Here is a 15847-nt window from a genome sequence, read left to right as displayed (position 1 = left end):
CGCCTCCAACAGGACGAGGCTGCCGGGGCCTCCCAGCCTCACCATCGACTCAAACGCCCCTGGAATCCGCTCGCAGAGGGTGGAGGCTGGCGCGGCCCCCAGGGCTCTGCGGCCTGTGTCCTGCCTGCTCTCCCATCAGCACAGCCGTCCGGGTCAGGTGCTGTACGGAAGTGGCCCTGACATGGGGGCCGCGGCAGGGGCCCCGGGGGTCCTCACGCCCAGCGTCCTCCTGCCTGACCCGGCTACCTACACAATAAGCCAAAAGGAAGGAAGAGAAACACCTGCGAACCCACCGCCAGCGCACAGCAGCCCCGCCCCTGTGACCACGCTGCTCTGGCCACAAGTCACTCCTCTCAGCTCTCCCTTTCACACTCGACCACGACGACCGACCGAGCGGGCCACGGGGGCGCCGGGACCCTCTCCCGCCTCATACTCAGGCCCCGGCCCCGTCTCCACTCATGAATCCCCTAAGCCAGAGGCGCCCCCGGGCACACACCGGGCAGAGCTGGGAAGTTAAAGGATCAATGTTATCCTTCCATTCGTGAATTTCTTCTTCACATTGAATAATTTTAATTTTCCTTTTTAACAGTTACACATTCTCGATAGACCTCCAGCGTGTGTGGAATCCATAAACGAAAAACACTAATCCTTTATCCACATCTCGCCGTCTAATTTACGGGCTCCGAGAGGCGTGCGATGCGTCCTCTGAAATAAAGCCGGGGCGGTCACCCCGTCTCACAGCAGGTTAACAACACAGTGAATGCCGGCAAGAAGGCACCGTCGGGCTGAACACAGAACTCCCCCCGCAGACGGGCCAAGGCTCCCCCAGCCGCACCCTGACCCTGAACCACACGGGCCGCACCGTCAACACGGGAGATCCTCCCAGGAGCAATCAAGCCCATGTTCTGAGGCCTGAGCGCATTGCAAGCAAGAGCTCGTTTTTAGCCTAAAATCATCAGAACCCACCAGGCCACTGCCCACCCCGCCAGCCCCGGGGGCACCTAGCCCGCCGATTGCTCAAATGGCTGAAGCACCAAGTGGGGACACCGGACACTTTGTAGGGAACCAAGCCCTTCATCACATGCTTCTAAGAAAGCTGCCCGCGATGTGAAAGCCTGGCAGGAAGTCACCGCGGGAGCCTCCAGACCACGCGGAGCGCGCCCGCCGGAGGGGCAGGCGTGGCGGGGCAGGACGGGGGCGGCGGGAGCGGCCCGGCGGGTGCCCATCACTCTGCTCCCTGGAGGCCCTGACCCACTGGGCACCTAGCTTTGCCCTGTTACCCCAGCGGCCTTTTCCGCTCTCCCAGTTTTGGAGTCTTCCTCCGGAGCAGCTCCGTCATCTCTCGATAAGAAGTCAAACGAGCTCACTATAGTCATGTAAAAAGCATATCTTTAATTCTTTGGTGATTCATTCTGACACTCTTTTGAAGGCCTCCTAGCGTGATTTGAAAGAAGGAAACAAACCACACAAAAAAAAGTGTGCTCCGCAGCGCCCAGCACCTGCCAGGCCGAGCCCTGGCCGCCCGACATCGCTGTGGAGCACGGGCAGGAAGAAGCATTCGGCAGAAGCACAAGGCCATTGCTCGCCCTCGTGTGTAAGCATGTGCGGAGTTCATAAGTCAACAGTTTCCCCACCTGGAAACAACACCTGGGAGGGACCCGATGGTTAACACTGACAAAGCACAAGATTTCACAAAGAAGAATTACTTTCTGATGATTCCCCAGCAGTGGCTACTCTCCTTCCGTCCACAGCCCTGGTCTCTGTTGCTCAGAAGCACCACGGGCCTCGCTGTGACCCCAGGCCCACTTCCTGCTCAGGAAGCCAGCTAGATGCCTAACAAGGCTCCTCCAGGCAGGCCTGAGCCCGCACGCCTCACTCTTGGGAACTGGGATATGCCCACCCAGTTTAGACACCCAGGTTTATGGTCACCTTCCAACCAAAGGGACAGCCCGTAAGGTCCCTGTTCAAATGGTGTTTGTTCGGGGAAACTGAATCTACAGCCCTGCCCCTCGCCAAGTCCAGCCAACGAGCGGTCAGGACCAGGAGGTGACGATAAATCTGGGGAAAACATCCACACGCCCATTCAAGGCAGAACAAGTTTCTTCTGAATTCGCACAGCCCTTCCACTTTCAATCACCTCTATTTTTCTTTCAATTACCCAGGAAGAGGCTAACGCTCCCAGATGGCCCATGTGCCTTGGGTGGCACTGCTCCCTGGCAGCCGGTGGCCAGGTCCGCGCAGTCCCGCGGGGCTCTGCACCCTGGCTCAGAGCCCAGGACACCCGCCTTCCGGTGGGTGGATGGGACAAATCCCCTGTCCTCCTCAAGACCCAAGCACGCACCCTGCTCCACATGAAAAGGGCCAGAAGGGGACTGAAGGGACAGAGCTCCCAATAGAAAGTTCTGGGAGAAGAAAGGGATAGACCTCATCCTTTCAGTTCCCTGCGCAGACGATGCTTTCTTGCCCTAGGTTCACAGAAGTAACCTCACGACGTACACTGAGACGTCACCCTGAAACAAGGGACCAAGGATCCATCTCTTCCTTCACATAACCTGCTGTGGTCAACCTGGCGACTTCCAGTGCTGAGAACCAAGACGGGCACAAACGCTTCAAACCGATGAGTAATTCAAACTAGATTTACATCGGCCTTTAGACTCAGCCAGGGTCAGCCTGCATGCACAGCCATGCCGTCAGAAGTAATCCAGAACTTTCTACAGGGAACACACTTCAAAGACCCATCTGGGTTCTCTAAGAAATTACAGGTCAAGAAGCTGGAAGAGGGCAGAGCGGGGTCTGGAGAAAGGGGGTCACGAAGCCTCAGTGCATCCAGAGGTGGGACACTTCCCCTGGGGTAAGGGTGGGTCAGCACCCATCCACCTGACCACAGGACCCCTGGGGGCGGGTGTCAGGTTCTGCCTGTAACTCAACAGCAAGGCAGGGAGGCATGGCTGAAGCCGCAGGGCCCCCAGGAGAGGCTGGGCGGGCGCCCGCTCTGCGGGACCAGACCCCCAGCATGAAGTTGGAAGTCACACAAAGGGGCTCAGCTGCTGCCCAAAACACCACATGGCATGCCGTGGTGGGAGACCGGCACCCCGCTTTAGTGTGGGCTCCACGCGGCCTCCCCCCGCCCGCCCGCCCGCCCGCCCGTCAGGCCAGGACGCAGCAACACAGGGGCCATCTCGGTCCTCGGGGGCCCCGGGAAGGCCGGGAGGCAGCCCCGCGGGGAGGCTCTGCGGCGGACCCCCCGTGCACACCTGCGGGGAATGCGGCCGGGGGCTCCCAGCTGCTGCCGGCCCGGTGCCGGCCTGGCTCGTCCTCGTCCTCACCCGGGGGGTGGGGCGCGTGTTTGGGCACAGAGGCTGGCCGGTGGGACTTCAGAGGGCGGGCACTGGTGCTGGCGGGCTGGGCGGGCAGCGCGTGCTGGCCTCGTCGCCGGCACTCCTCCGCGAAGGCGTCCTCGTCGGCCACACCTGAAAGCACAGGACGGAGACGGGCATGAGCCGTGCGGCGCGAGGTCCTGGAGCGGGAGGAGGAGGCCCTCATCTCGCGCCCGGCCCGCTCGAGCAGGGCCTCAACCGGATCTTCCGAGAGAGAACAGAGGAAACCAAAGTAGCCCCCAGGGGAGCGGCAGCGCATCCTGAAAGCACACCCGACCTTCAAGAGTGAGGGCGGGGCGCCCGTGACAAATTCACCCTCAGAATCGGCACAAGGGTGTCACCCCGGAGGAGTGGGCTCCGGGCCAGCCATCGGTCTCTCTCTCAGGCAGCTGCAATGCCAGGACCTGCACAGACCTGCGGTGATGGAGGCGGCGGCCACCCGGCTTCCCGCCCGCTCGTGCCAGAGGGCGGCTCCGAGCTCTGGGCCGGGGACCCGCACGCACGGTCACCTGTCACCGGACGCACAGCCAAGAACATTTCTCCTTGCTCTCCAGGTTGTGTTTCTCTTGGTGTTTTCAAAAACATAAGTTTTGCACATTAGGTGGATACTAGCAATAAAATTAAGAAACGAATGATAATAGTCACCGAATAACTTCAAATTTCATTCTCTGGGGGGTTTTTGATCAGCAGTCACGCGGGGGGGTCGGCGGGGCCTAAGGGAAAGGCTGTCAGAAACCCAGTAACAACGCAGGACACAACCGGTCCGACGGGAGCAGTGACACCAGGCGGTAGCCTTCCTGTGCCTCAACAACCCTGCTCCCTGGACGGTGGGTGGGCCCGGCACCCAAACCGCGACGTCCAGGGCGCACACCGCTGAGCCCCAAGCAGGCGACAGCCAGTGTGACCCGACACGCTCGCCCACTCGAGCTCTTCCCCAGGCAGACCCTCCCTCCACCGCTGCCGGCCCCACCCACCCCGCCAACGCGGAGGACGATGGGCCTGCAGAGATGCTCCCTGTAACGAAGACCTGCTCTCAGGGGGGTGCGCGCTTACAATCCTTTCCGCACCACTTACACGTCCCGGAGCGCCAAGTTCAGTGCTGGAAACAGGCGTGGGGCCTCCCCTCCATTTCCTCCAGACGCCTGAGCTCAAGTACTGGCCCCAACACGCGCTCACCGCCCCCCCGCGCTCACCGCCCCCGAGCTCACCGCCCCCGCTCACCGCCCCCGAGCTCACCGCACCCCGAGCTCACCGCCCCCGCTCACCGCCCCCGAGCTCACCGCACCCACGCCGCACCGCGCTCACGGCGCCCCCGCTCCGCAGAGGATACCTCCTCTGACACCGCAAAGAAGTATGGTGACCTCGGGCGGCCTAGCACCCGGGCGTGCATTTTAAGGCTCTCCACGCCCTGCAGGGCCTCTGACATTCCCACCACGGGCTCGGCAGGGCGCCCTGGGCTCATGGTCTCTCCCAACAGCACATCCCCTCCCTCCAAGAGACATGCGCGAGCCGCTTGTGCCGCCAGCTAACCAAGCGCTCGGAGAGAGCACCTAGCGGTCGGCGGACGTGGCCTTGACCACCATCACACCAGATGCCGCCCCTAGCAGTCCCCTGAGGACCTATGGCCACCGTCACGGCGGCTTCTCAGAGTCAAACAAACCGCCGAGCTGAGGAAGCAGGCCCTGGGCGCAGCCGTCACATCTGCTCCCCGTCCCCCGAGCAGGGGCGCCCCTGTGCCCGCTGAGGGGGGTCGTCAGGCACCGACTGGCACCGACGCAGGCTTCACGCGAGAGCAGGGCGCTCCCAGAACACGCCTGTCTGGAAGAGGAACGTGCGCGAGCGAGGGTCCCGGGGCAGGGCCAGGGCTGGGAGCACTCAGGGCCACTCCACCCCCCGGGGGCTCTGCGGGGTCGAGACGCAGGTATGACTCCCAAATCCACGGAGCCCTCCCAGGGGAGGGGGCCTCACGGGGCCGCGGCTAATAAAACACCACAGCGACTTGACCTCAGAATCCTCCCTGGACGCGGCAGGCGGGGGAGCGTGGGCAGCCCCAGCACGGCCGCAGGGTCGTGCAGGCTCGCGGCGCCCGCGCTCGGGGAGCTCGGCACCCAGCAGCCCAGGCACAGGCTCGGCTCGTCTCCACCTGGGGAGGCGGCGGCGGCCTGGGTGGGCCTCTGGGGTGAGCAGCCGGCCCCTCCCCGGCTCCAGACGCAACCGCGCCCGGCCGCTTTGATGTGACCTTAAGGATGGCACGTCGCCCACAGGTGTAGCCTGAGCATCCCAGGTGCTGGACCACACACAGCAGCGTGTTCGCTCTGAGTGCCCGCGTGACCGCGACGGGCCTGGACGTGGGCGTCCCAGGAGGTCCGGGCACCCCGGGGGCCGGCCGCCGCTGTGTTACTCACCTCAGGTCAGCTCAAACCCACTGGGTCTGTCGGCCGCACAGAAGAGGCGGTGCTCCCCCTGCCCCATTCCGCTCAGGGAAGCCCCACCTGCAGGACCGCACGGCCGTGGGCACAGACGACACTTACCTGCCAGGCCGGCCGCGGGAGGCCCGGTGAACGGACAGCGCCGGCTGTGTCCCGCCCACGGCACGGTCGCCTGCTCTGCTCCCTGACAGTCTTCAGTGGCGCCAGCGCACAGGCCGGGGAGGCTCCCGTAGGACCCGCATCCGCCCGGCGTGCCCCCTCAGCCGTGCTGTCACCCCACGCCCCGGCCGCACACACCAGCCCGTCCCCAGGCCCCGGCCACCCCAGCCCTCAGGGCCGCTGGGCACGCTCTGCGTCTGCCGTCTGGTTAGAGGACGAAACGGTCACTAAGACGTTACTCCCGGCGTTCCGGAACAAATCCCAGCACACCGCGCAGAACGCGCCCCAGGCCTTCAGGGTCTGGTGACCTCCCCGAAGACCGGGACCCGCTGTGGGCAAAGGTGGGGACACTCTTGGGTCCTGGGGACCCCCTCCCCCGGCAGCCGTGCTTCTGCCTTGTCCCCTCCCGCCCCGGGCACGGCCGGCTCTGGCGAGGGGCTCGCGCTGACCTGGTTGGCCCCCTGCACCCTCCTCCCGGGCTAATCCCGGCACCCGCCCACTTCCGGCCTTGCTTCTGTGAAGCCCCTCCCTGCGGGCCCGGCCGCACCGTCTCTGGACCAGGCATTGTCCAGGGGTGGACGCAGGGGCCACAGCTGAAAGCTGGACTCTCAGGCTTGGGCTCCGAGGCGAGCCCTTCAGAAGCTGCGACGGACACGCAGCTGGCGCCTCACTGTCCCACGAGCTGGCCCTGGTAGACACCGTCACCTCTGTGCCCCCGGGCCCCCCCTCCAACACCATGAGCCCCGGAGGCCCTGGGGTCTGGAGCACGATGATCAAGCCACAGACCCCACAAGGTTCCCTGTAAAGCTCTTCCGTGTCTCAAGTACCAGGAAAAGGATTTGGGGAAAAGACGAAAGGTGGATGTTGAGAAGCTTATCTGAATATTTCCGCTGGACACTTTCTGGAAGGAATCCCTCGACGTGTTCATTCAAGCGCTCATTTTGAACCCACTGCACCACACACAGAATAACAGCAGGCACTGACAGACTGACAGAAAAGGAGGCCACCACACCCAGAAGTGCAACCAGCTGTGGGCGACACAGGACCCCCTTGTCTGAGAAGACGACCCGCTGCTGCTGCCGGTCTGAGTAAGGACCATCAGCACCGTCAACTCCTGCCACTTCAAGCGTTCAGGACGGTGCCTCCCCTGCAGGGGCCTGGCCTCACTGCACACGGGGGGGGGGGGGGGGGGGGGGGAGTGAGCGGACCCGTGCCGCTCGCCGTGTCCCACGGCTCCTGAGCGCGAGAGGCGAGAAGCCGAGGGGCACGGGAGGCTCGGCATACGTGCGGCGTGCGGAGGAGAGCGGGCGGCCCCGGAGGGTAGGGCAGGAGGCCGCTGCCCCGACGCCAGCCCCCCGTTCTCCCCGGGCCCAGCTGACGTCTCAGAACCGACACAGGCCTCTATCGGGTCTCCCCGCGCCGCAGCCCGGCTCGCCCCGGGAGCTGACCTAACTGCTCCGGGACGCAGATGGCAGAGGTCTGTAAACGGCCCCCAGTGACTGTCGTGTGCGCCCCGAAGCCAGGCCCCGGAGACGCCCCTCGGGCCTGTTCAAGGGCAGGTCTGTCCAGGGCAGAGGCGGCTCTGCCTTCAGGGCAGGCGGGGCCGCGGGATGCCAGTGCCCCACCCTCCCCTGCCCAGCACCTGGGTGGAGGGAGAGCCCCTCCCCCGGAGGGCAGGCGTCTCAAGGGGACGTGAGAGGCCCCGGGAAAAGCAGCGCCGGGAGCTCCCGAGACAGACGCAGGAAGAGCTGATGCCTGGGCGAGGGCTGCACAGAGGCCTTGCTGGCGGCCTCGGCTGCACCCGCGCTGACGGCTCCAGTGCGTCCCAGTCTGTTCCAGGGCGTCCCCGCCGTGCCGCCTGGGGCTCCTCGTTCTCACAGCGTCCCTCACGCCCCAGGTCCTCCCACAAGACCCACCCCAGCTCCAAGGGCTGCGTCCGTCCCGCGTCGGGGGGCCCAGGGGGCTGGACCACGTGACCCGCGACAAGGACCCACCAGGCCTCTCCCTGAAGGCAGCGCAGAGCCCAGGATCTCCCACCCCTGCAGGGGTGGGCGCGCAGAGGACCCAGCCGGCCCGTGCCACGTTCTGCCCTCAGACCCCCTTCCTCCCCGGCCCCCAGCAAGGCACCCTCGGCTGTGGGACATAACCGCTGAAGCAGCGCAGACACCTCGAGCCTCGAGGGCGTGGCGGGGAGGCCGGGCCTCGGGTGACGGGGTCCTGGACGCGGACAGGGAAGAGGCGGCCCGTCCTCTGAGGCCCAGCCGCCCTGGCGAAGCATGTGGGGCCCTGATTTCAGACGGCAGGAGGGAGGGACACACGCCACCAGCCCAGCTCCATCCCAGGTTGAGGATGGGCTGTGAGTCCAGCTGCGTGAGGAGACACGGCCGCCCCTAAGCCCCGTCGCCAAAACAACTCCTGAGCCTGTGGTTCCCGACGCGGAGAGGAAGGTTCCCTGATGGTGTCCAGCAGGGTGGGCGCTGCCCGGGAAGCCCACAGAGGCTCTCCTCTGCGAGACACTCTTCCCTAAAGCCAGGACCCCTCCGACACCCAGACGACAGCCCAGCTGCCTCCACCACCCGCCCCAGAAAACGCCTGCAGCCAAAGCTCCTCCGCTTTGAAGAAGGAGCCTTGGGCTCTGCGATGCTCAGTTGCTAAACTCAGCATCAGCCAGCACCCACTTTCAGGGAGGGGCGGGGGGGGGCCTTAGCACTCACAGGACCCCTCGTGCCTCCAGACCCCCCAGGCCCCATGTGGATGGTGGGGTGGGCGTCCCAGGGCTGGCTCTCCTCTGAACAAAAACCTTCTCCAAAAAAAGCACGCTGCCCACCAAGGGTCATGGGACGCCAAGTGCCACCACACGGCAGACGCTTTGAGTCAGTCAGAAGAGGTGACGGCGATGTCCAGCACCTGCTAAGGACAGGAGGACGCGCCCCCCTCGTGAGGAGAGAAGGCCCCCACGCGGGCCCCCGCCCCCGCCCTCACAGATCCACGTGGGGCCTCTCGGGGGACAACCTCGACTTTCAGGAGTTAACACCAGGAAGTGATGACCGCCACTCCCATCCCATCCCCCCACTCCCAACATCACGCCTTCTGAAAGCCAACCACATTTTGGGCTTCTTTCTACAGCCTTTTCCAAAATTTCCATACGTTTCTGTTAACTGCTGAAACATTCCTCTTCTACGGAAACTCACTAATTGTTTCAGCAATTTACTATATAAAGGCAAAACACATTACTTGAAGAAAAATAAGTAAGTCACATCCACTCTTACAACCCAAACAGAACTTACTGTTTCGGCATAATTTCCGCTAACCTCTTCCTCTGCAGAAATTAGCTATTAACGCACATGAATTCACTAAAGTTTACGTGGGATACAATTCAAACATCCTTTTCATTTGGGAAACAGAAAACATCCTGCCTTCTAGCACCAAGTTAGATACAATTTCAAAACAAACCACAACCTGCCAGTGCCCCTGTGCCCAAGCTCACTGAAGTCACCGAGGAACTATGAGGGGAATGTCCCAGCCGCCGTCCCATGTGCACAACCACCAACCCAAATGCTCCACTTCTTTCCCCAAATGGAGTCCGAATACGCAGTAGGAATCTGGCTGATAACATGCAAATGAAAGCCAACTTCCTTATATAAAAACAGAATCACTTGTTTCCAAATACGTACAATCCAAAAGGCCTCGGTTGTGGCTGCTGTTTTCTTTCTCTGAGGGGTCGGGGCAGGGGTTAATCCCATACTTCTTCCTATCATGCATACCACGGACACAAATGTAGATGACTCAGACATCCAAAAATGCATCACTGGCCCAAGAGAGGATTCAAATATTTAGGGCCTGATAAGTGCCTGGCACATGTGATGTTGCCTCGCTCTCAGGGACTCAGTGCTGGACACCCGCGAACAGAAAAGCATGACAGGACGAGGCCCACGCAGATCAACGGCCGGAGGACGCAGAGACAAAAGCAGGGGCAGAGGCGAGGAAGAGCAGGCGCGCCGTTCCCAGGATGGGGAGGAAAGCAAGGCACGGAAGCACGCGGGGAAAGCTGGGGAGGCGGCACCGACCACGACGTGACTTGAGTGCGGCAGGGCAGGCGTCGAGGATGGGACAGCAGGCAGGAAGAGCGGCACACGGCCAAGTCTAAAGCGCCTCGCAGGCGACTCTAAGCAGGGAGCGACTTAATTTTCGCTGCCAGATTGCGGGCAGGCGACACGGTGACGATGCATGAGACTGACCATCAGGTGGACCGAGAAGGCGGTCACGTGAAGGGGGACCGAGTCAGGAGGGGCCCAGGCTCTGGCAGGAGGTGGGCGGTGGTGCTGGCTGCAGCCGTGCGGACACGGGAGGAACACGGACCGAGGGTAAAGGTCAAGGAGACAGCAGCAGGAACTCTCCTGTCCGAGCCCCTCCGAACTCAAGTCCTGCACAGAATCCACACCAAGGGTCAAAAGCTCCTGTGAAGGGCCGGTGGGCTTGGCCTCCCCACCAGCACCACAGCTTAGAGCGTCCTTCGAGTTACCACCACAGAGGGTGGAGCCCCTTAACCTGCCCTGAGGCGCCCGCCAGCCCCGCAAGCGCCCGCCTCTCCCGGTGGGTTAAGGTGGGTTAAGGCATCGCTCAGTTTGTCTGCGGAGACAGCTGCGGGGCAGGGCAGCCCAGCAACCTGCTCCTGGGGCGGGCGGGGGGCGGGGGGGGTGCGGGGAGTTCCTGACGCACCACAGCACCCCGGGGATGGAGGGCATGGAGGGCATGGCCGGGCTCGGGCGGATGGGGCCCCGCACTCACCCGGAAAGTAGGGGCGTCACAGCTCTGGCCAACAGCGCCTGGAGCTCTCGAACCTCACCGCCACACACCCCCGGGGGTTGTGCGCTTCGAGAACAATCGCGACATGGAAACCCAGGGAGGCAGAGGCACAGCCAGCCACCGCCCCGGCCTCCCGACCCCGGCACGTCACTCTGCTCTCGCGTAGGCGGCCTCGGGTCGGGCCCCAGTACCCTGCCCTCAGGAGCCGCAGAGCCCCAGGCCCCACTCCTCCGGCGGAGACCACTGTCTCTGGGGCCACTTGCCCGCTTGGCTGAAAAGGGCCCCGAGAGAAGCAGGGTGAGGGTCAGGATCTACGGAGAGGAAGGAGGGGCGAGGGCTGTGTGCTGTCGGGGGCACTCCTACCACCCGCTCCATAAAGGACAAAGCAACGCTCTGATGCCCTGAGCACCCGCGCGACACAGGCCGGCCCTGAGGGGCGAGCCACCCGGCTTTCCTGCTCAGTCCTCACTCAGGCTGCAGGGACCGGACCGCGCGGCTGAAGCACGACTTCCATCAAGATGACCAAAGGGGCTTCCCTGGCGGCGCAGTGGTTAGGAATCCGCCTGCCGATGCAGGGGACACGGGTTCCAGCCCTGGTCCAGGAAGATCCCACGTGCCGCGGAGCAACTAAGCCCGTGCACCACAACGACTGAGCCTGCGCTCCAGAGCCCGCGAACCACAACTACTGAGCCCACATGCCACAACTACTGAAGCCCACGCGCCTAGAGCCCGTGCTCTGCAACGAGAAGCCACCGCAATGAGAAGCCCGCGCACCGCTACAGAGAGTAGCCCCCACTCGCCGCAACTAGAGAAAGCCCGCACGCAGCAACGAAGACCCAACGCAGCCAAAAACAAAAACAAAAAAAATGACCGAAGGCTGTCGTAATAAACAGTAACTGAAATAAATCATCAAAAAGAATAAACATTCTAATTTTGGTAGGGTCTTATATTCACAAAATCTTATTTTCCTAAAGACACAGTTTAATCCACATAAAAATCTCGAGTGATTCTAGTTTCTTCTCAATATTGACACCCGTTAAAGACTTACTAAAAAACCATATTATGTAGACTAAGCGGCCATGTGCCATGAACTCGCAGTTGTTTCATCAAAGCACTCCACCAGTGGACACCACATGACAGAGTGCAACCCGGGCCAAAAAGAAGACCCGAAGGACAAGAGAACACAAGTCCTGAACAGTCGCTTGTTGAATGAGATTTAGCAGGTATTAACACTGGCAAGAAATCTGGGAGAAAGTTGGGTGTTTTTAACACATACAAACGTTCCAAGTAAATTAAAGAAGCAAACATACAAGTGAAAGTACATGAAAAAAATATGGAAATTTTTTAGTTGTGGAACATGTAGGACATTAAACAAAAGGCCACCCCAAAAGCCACACAGTACGTCAAATGAACACATGACAACTGAAAAGGAAAATCACTTTAACAGAGCAAAGGACTCATAAACAATGATGTAACAGGGGCCTGTGAAATAGGGAACAACCGCAGAAAAACAGGGATACCCGCCATCACCAACCAAGAGGCTCCACCTCATCCAGAAACCAGAAACGTGAATTTTAACAGCTGTTAACAGACAGCATTAACAAGTACGCTGGTAGACACATACTCTTGGTGGAAAGTAACTTATGACTACCAGCTTCAAATGCACACGTTTCTCCCCCCGACTGTTCAACCTCCTCTAGGCCCCCGACCCAACAGAGCCACTCCTACAAGGACCCGCACGCCACCCAGACACCTCAACGATCACAGGAACAAAGGGACGCCGAGGCTCCCGGGCTGTACAGGACTCTCAGGCCAGAGCTGCGACGGGCGCCAGCAGCCCCCAGCCCAGGCCACGGGCTGCACGGCCGCCCCGGCCAGGCACACGCGACCACAGCCACTCCAGAGGCAGCGGGAACCCAGAGCCCGCCCGCAGGCGGCCAGCAGCCAGCTCCTGGCCGCCACAGGAACCCTCCGCCACGCTCCTCACACACACGAGCACGGGTCAACTGTGCGCGGACCCCTCAGGCAGCCCACGGAAAGGGGAAGCACAGACGTCACGCGCGGAGAGCACCTCGCCTGCCCGCCCGGCTCGGGATCCCGTGCCATCGGAGCCCTGGCGGCGCCTCCAGCACGCCGGTGTGTCCGGTGAGAGCCCTCGGCCTGGGCGTGGGGCCGACAGCGGCAAGCGCAGCCCCGCAGCCCAGCTGGGTGAAGGCTCTGGGTGCCTCCTCACTGCCGCTGACTGAGGGGCGGTGGAGGGGAAAACGTTCCCCCAAAGTGGAGAGACGGCAGCAGGAAAGGGTAACTCTTCCCTCGAAGCAAATGCAAACCAGAGGGAGAGGGAGCTGTAAAGCCCAGTGGACGAAGGGGCTCACCCGGGCGCTCGGGGGTCTGGCTGCGCTGGGCTGGAGGGGCGCAGCCGCACCCCGGGGGTCGCCCCATCTTCCCCCTTGTGCAGTCACGGGGGTGCATGTATCATCTCTTTGGTAAACGCAAGATTTTTTTAGGAACTCCAGAAACATTTTTAATTAGGAGGAAATCCCACGTCCTCCCATTTTTAAGTATAAACGACTTGAAGAGGGGAAATCGTTTGGCGGTATTTTTTTGGTACAACCAGAAAAGGGTGGTTTCTGAATGGCTCTCAGCTAACACTCCAAAGATGCTGGGTGTGGTCTCTGCACGCTGTAGTACACGGCACCACACACGGCAACCGAATATAACCCACTCATACAGTTCACGTGTCTTGAATATCTTAAATGACTTCTATTCCCCGCTGACTTGTGCCTGATGCTGGCCGTCCCAGTCAGAACTCAGTGTCCTCGGACACCTGTGCTGGTGGTCGTCCAACCAGGTTCCCTAGTGAGTCGGCTAACATATGTATGTATGTAGGTACAGTGCGTATGATACTAAATTGTGCAACAGTGGAACTCGGGGTGTAACAGCTTGTCCACATGTGAAGATACTGGTACTTGATACCCTCTTAAGGAAATGCTACCTCCAGAATTTAAGCTGGAAAGTCCCTGGAATTACTGTTTCAAGAAGAATAATATCTACATGACTTTTTAGATTTTTGGTACGTACATTAAGAACTGTGTGCAAACTGGAATGTCCTGTGTACTGATCCTCAAAACAACCAATACATCTCAATTATTGAAAAAAAAACTAGGGGAACAAGCCTAATATTAGTCTCTGAAGACTGTGGTCACGCTGTGCCCGCCCGGTGCGCCCACCTGGGGTGGAGGGACGGCCACCAGAATGCTGGGACGGCCCCTGGAAGGACCAAAGTCTGACCACTACTTCCAGGAAGGCCTCAAAGAGGCCACCTCTCCCTCCTGGCTTCACCGCCTGCAGTACTCTCACGCACGTCCACACCCTGCCCGCGGGCGCACGCTGCCATCCAGCTGGGCGGAGCTCTGCAAGGGCAGGGAACTCCCGCATCACACGGTAAGCAAATGTGGTCTTCTCTACGAGACAACGGGAGAAAGAATGCGACACTGCTTCTGCTACATACAGGGTGCCCAGCTCTGGGTCCTACAGCCCTGAGACAGGCTCCAGGTAAGAAAGTCCTGTTCTCGTGATGTCCTACCAATGCCTTGAGTGCCTTTGGGGACCAGGACAGGACAAGGGAAGGGGTGGGGAGAACAGCACGACGCTGCTGTGCTCTGTGTTCCTTTCAAGAAGCAAATCAACCCTACTGGGATAGAAAAGGACAAGTACTAAGCTGCTCTACTTACTAGACTGTGAAACTTACCACCACCATGGACTATTCAGTGGTCCAAAGAACAAAGAAATGTCATAAACCAAGAAGCACCCCCCAGTCCTCCCAAACCAGACCTGGTGGTTACTCGGTACACTCGGACTGGGAGATACGGTGCTCCCAGGCTCAAAGGGCAGCATTCCAGGGGCAGAGTGGAAATGAGTGCCATGGGATGATTTATACAACAGATACTTAGGGAATGCTTCCAGCACCACAGGCTAGGGAGAAGCAGCAAGAAAATGGGCAAATCCTGCCCTCGTGGGGTCTGTATTCCTATGGAGGTTGGACTGCAGAAGAGGAGTCTTTGTTCCCTGAATACTGGGGTCAGAGGGAAAAGGAGAAATAGTCATGGCTCTCCTCAAAGTGCAGAACTCACCCGGGTCCAAAACCTCAGTTAGTGCCTTTGTATGTAGTTTGGTAAGAACAACTTACAGAGTGCACGAAGCAAGGAGCAAAGATTCACCTAAGCAAAGAACAAGCACCGGGTCTTCTGATGCCCAATTCCACTTCTAACAAACAAGACTCTCTCCAAAGTCCCAGCCAGGTCTAGTCTTTGGAAATCCATGATCACCATGATTTCTAGATTTCTGATTGACAGAGAAACAGCTGTTGTAACCTTCCCTCCTCTGACCTGTTCAAGTAGCAAGATGAAATAACTAATTTAGTCACCAAAAAAAAGAAAGAAAAAAAGTTGTCTTATCCCATTTTAACCACTAGTCATACTCTACTAAATCTCCATCTAATTAACCCAATTCATTAGAATTGCAAGGAACAGCAGATTCAAAGGTGCTGAGACAAAAATCAAAAGTCACCCATGTGACCAGCTCTAAAAGCAGAAGCCTTAGACTAACTTTAAGGATGCAAGAAACGGTGACTGAGGAAGAATCTAATTATTTAAGCAAATGTTTCTAGACTTGCAGCATTAAACCACCCACTCTGAAAGTACCAATCACCTTGAAAATAACTCAAAGGGAGGCAGAATCTCGTACCTCATTAAAAAAACAAAAAAAGGCCACTGGGTCATACAGTTCAACCTCCACTTGACCACACCATACCAAGTGCTCAAACTCACTCCACAATTTTGTGCTTGAAAACCTCCTGAAATAGTAATAATTATCCCATTATTGAACTTGCTGATGGCTAACCACAGAGAAGCAATAGCAGAGACAATTAAATGAATTACAAACTACTGCTGGATTCTCTAAAAAAAAAAAATATTTTCATGTGAGTATGTAGTGCTGAAAGGAGAAAGAAGAGCAGCCCCTGAAGAGGCTGAGGACAGCTAGTGGGTAATCAAGCAGGAGTGGCGAGCCTTCAGT

The 15847-nt window shown here is 59.7% G+C and overlaps 1 protein-coding gene across 9 annotated transcripts in view; it reads right to left on the bottom strand.

The window, feature by feature from the left end:
* DNAJB6 (DnaJ heat shock protein family (Hsp40) member B6) overlaps nucleotides 1-15847 on the bottom strand; it is a 77468-nt gene that overhangs the window by 23014 nt on the left and 38607 nt on the right. For 7 of the 9 annotated variants that reach the window (XM_082398859.1, XM_082398860.1, XM_082398861.1 and 4 more), the window contains one exon: nucleotides 3255-3470. The exons of 1 other annotated variant lie outside the window; for it this stretch is intronic. In XM_082398859.1, coding sequence (XP_082254985.1) covers nucleotides 3255-3470 — 216 coding nt within the window. The remainder of the gene's footprint in view (nucleotides 1-3254; nucleotides 3471-15847) is intronic. One more of the 9 variants, XM_082398866.1, reaches the window with a different exon arrangement.

This window comes from Balaenoptera borealis, assembly GCF_965194805.1.
Source record: "Balaenoptera borealis genome assembly, chromosome: 7".
NCBI lineage: Eukaryota > Metazoa > Chordata > Mammalia > Artiodactyla > Balaenopteridae > Balaenoptera > Balaenoptera borealis.
Note: the sequence above shows the minus strand (reverse complement) of the source record. Positions and strands in the feature narration are given on the sequence as shown.